This window comes from Aplysia californica, unplaced genomic scaffold (assembly GCF_000002075.1).
Source record: "Aplysia californica isolate F4 #8 unplaced genomic scaffold, AplCal3.0 scaffold00272, whole genome shotgun sequence".
Classification (NCBI taxonomy): Eukaryota; Metazoa; Mollusca; class Gastropoda; order Aplysiida; family Aplysiidae; genus Aplysia; species Aplysia californica.
This window is the reverse complement of record NW_004797542.1, coordinates 886,758-890,040: the sequence shown is the minus strand read 5'-3', so window position 1 is coordinate 890,040 and position 3,283 is coordinate 886,758. Positions and strand designations below refer to the sequence as shown.

Sequence of the window (3,283 nt, the reverse complement as noted above, 5' to 3'; positions counted from 1 at the left end):
CTCTCTCTCTCTCTCTCTCTCTCTCTGTGTGTGCGTGTGTGTGTGTGTGTGTGTGTGTGTGTGTGTGTTTGTGAGTGAGTACAAGTGTGTGATTGTCTATGTGTGATGTGTAAATTAAAGCGCATGTGTAGGTATGCTTGAGGTCAAGAGTGTGTAAATCTGTATACTAATATGCGTATTGTGTGCAAGTCGTATTTAATGAGAATAAACAGCATTATCTTTTTTGTGTGAAGTATTCGAGTGTGTGTAAGTGTGCGTGTGAGTGTGTGTGGTTATATGAGTTTGATTATATGTACGTATGCGTGTGCGTGTGTGTGTATGTGTGTGTGTATGTGTATGTGTGTGTATGTGTGTGTGTGTGTGTGTGTGTGTGTGTGTGTGTGTGTGTGTATAAGTGTGTCTCTCAGTTTGAAGCGTGTCTTTAATGTGCATATTATGTGCTTTAGAGGTTTTACGACACTTGCAACTTAATTTATGACATATTATTATTTCTTTTACTTTTGATAAAAGTGCACGGCACTTGCAACACAATAAGGTCATATAAGCGCCGAAAAATAATTATGTAGTATAAATGCCGATGATTACTGGTGTTACAAGAGATCTAACAACAAGGGTGAAAAAAGGTCCCGCGTGCAAGTCGCGCACGTTAAAAATCCCTTGGTGGTCCTAAAACCGATACGAATAGGCTTCGACGTCATTCTAGCAAAATTCAAAATTAATTCCAACCAAACTGAAAATACTTAATTAATGTGTCCCGCTCGCTCATATGGTATTATGCAGTTGCGAACGCCGTAAAACACTAACTTACCAGAAACAAAAACATAAGTCAAAGACTCACCGTGGACACAATGCAGACTACCCTGGGAGTGAGTTGTGGCCAGCAAGGAACACACGGTAGCGGCAGACTTAAAGGACTTCGAGAGATTCTTCCCCATCCCAACAACAAAAAATGTCAGAAGTGGTGTTATGGGAGGAAAAAAAGAAACAGGTGCACCTGGTGGAACTCACGATGTCCCACGAAGACAACATCAATGCTGCACATGAGCAGAAAGAAAATGGCATGAGGTGCTTGTCGAAAAATGTGAGGAGGCAGGTTGGAAAGCAACTCCCTTTCCAGTAGAGGTTGGTTGCAGAGGTTTCGTAGCAACTAGCATCCGAAAATGGAAGAGAGTGGAAGGACTTACTGCATAGAAAAGTAAGGAAATCATAAATTCCCTTCACGAGACAGTAGAGAAAGCTAGTCACTAGATCTGGTTGAAGAGAGAGGACGCAGGCTGGAATGAATCCAAAGAGTTGACAGCAGAGGAAAACAAGTCAGACTAGCAAGCAGACCTCACATCGGTGAGGGGGCTCGGTGCGTCAAAAAAGCTGAAGAGAGGAAGAGCCCGAAACGGCGACGCATTCTCTCCTGATGATCTCCATGCTAGAGTCCGGGATACGGAGCTTTCGACTGTGAGCAGTGCATAAGGCTGTTTTAGACTACATAATGCAGGAACGAATACAGACATTTAGGCAAAGACTCACCGTGAACACATTGCAGACTGCCCTGGGAGTGAGTCGTGGCCAGCAGGGAACGGACATTGGGTCTCAGAGACCAACAGAGCAGGAGTCGCAGGAACAAATTGTCGCGCCTGGCACGTATCCCCGTCTCACAGGTCCCGCGTTCTGACTCTGACGTCATCAGTGTCGTCTGCTGCTTACTGGACGTCTTCGGAGAGGACAAGTCGTTCATGGCTGCTGTTCCAGACTCCTCGTCTGATTTCGCGGACGCGGAGGGCCCTACTTGTTTTATGTCTGACGTGTCCTTGCTAGCTGAAACTTCTTCGTCTAAAGTGTCTGACGATTTTCCCTCACTATTGGAAACTTCTACCTCGACGATATCTATTTTGTCCGCATTCTTAGACTGTACGACACTGGCGATATCTACTTTTCCCGTATTCGTGGAAGACTCTATTTTGTCCTTATTCGTAGAAGGTCCTACCTTTGCGATATCTACTTTGTTCGTATTCATAGAAGGCACTTCTTGGTCAGTGTCTTTATTTTCCTCACTAACTGACAGCTGTTCTCCTTTGCGCATGTAGCTGAGTGGCAGGACGGCTATGTCCTGAGTTGAGTTGTTTGAATGATTTTCCTTTGCGTTGTTTGAAGGGTGTTCCTTAATGCTGCTTGAAGGATTTTCCTTTGCACTGCTTGAGGGAGTTCCAGAGACTTTGTTTGAAGCGGTGTCTACACGTTTTTTCTGTAACTTTCCACTGGGATCGAGGAGGAAATCCATTAGAGTCGCCACAATCACAGCAACAATGGGAAGTACCAGGACGAATACGACGGGAGGGATAGACTCCTCCATCAGCTGCCCATCATCTCCGCCGTCACTTCCACACACACTGTACACCACGGTAAGATAAGAGGACAGGTTGAAGGAGGCGAGAACCTCGTTGAACAGATCCACGAGAGCTGGACCGTCACACGAGCTGGGCATGCACACTTCCCACATACTCTCTCGCCCTTCCCCCACCCGGGGTACCCCGTCCACCGAAGGGACGTGGATTACCAGACAGGACCGACCGGTAAACATGACGTCACGGTGGTCAGAACCAGAACTCTCCGAGCTGTTGCTTTGGGTGGTGATGGTGGCTTTGACCTCTTTGCACTCACTGTATTGTCCGAGCCAGTGGAACTGATGACGTAACAGCCCTGGTCCGGGACTTCCCGTTGCGTCCACCATGGACAAAGCCCAAGTGTGGCCCGACCTTAAACCTTCCTCATACGACAGTATGTCAACCATGCACGTAAACGATCTATCGTCTGGTGGTAACTCATAGTCGGAGTTGTCGAGGTAATAAAAATAATCACCTCCTGTATCACTCCCGACATGATTCAAATTTCCACCCCCTTCTGTTTGATTCACCCTACTGTCCGTCCCTCCAGCGTCGCCGCTGAAAGTCATGAGCTTCCTTCTGGCAATGTGCGCAAGACTTTCAATAATCCGGGGTTTGTTCATCCCTGTCTGGATCAATTTTTTAACGGAGTTCTCCAGTTCTGGGGGTAGGTACGGTCGGCTACCACTGGCTAGTGCAGACAGGGTCAGAAAGGTCAGTGACGTTGTGAAAAACTGGTGCATTTTGACTGTCTGATGAGGGTACGCTCATTGGTCTCTGAATGAAAAGTAGAAGATCAAGATTAGTTGTTTATCTATCTATCTATCTATCTATCTATCTATCTATCTATCTATCTATCTATCTATCTATCTATCTATCTATCTATCTATCTATCTATCTATCTA

General features: G+C 46.1%; 1 protein-coding gene across 1 annotated transcript in view; it reads right to left on the bottom strand.

The window, feature by feature from the left end:
• The window catches only part of LOC101846512, a gene marked incomplete in the record, with an annotated part of 12,205 nt that overhangs the window by 5,058 nt on the left and 3,864 nt on the right, over positions 1 to 3,283 (bottom strand). Inside the window, 1 exon segment of the mRNA XM_035970490.1 lies at positions 1,525 to 3,155. Within this exon segment, the coding sequence (XP_035826383.1) occupies positions 1,525 to 3,121 (1,597 nt within the window).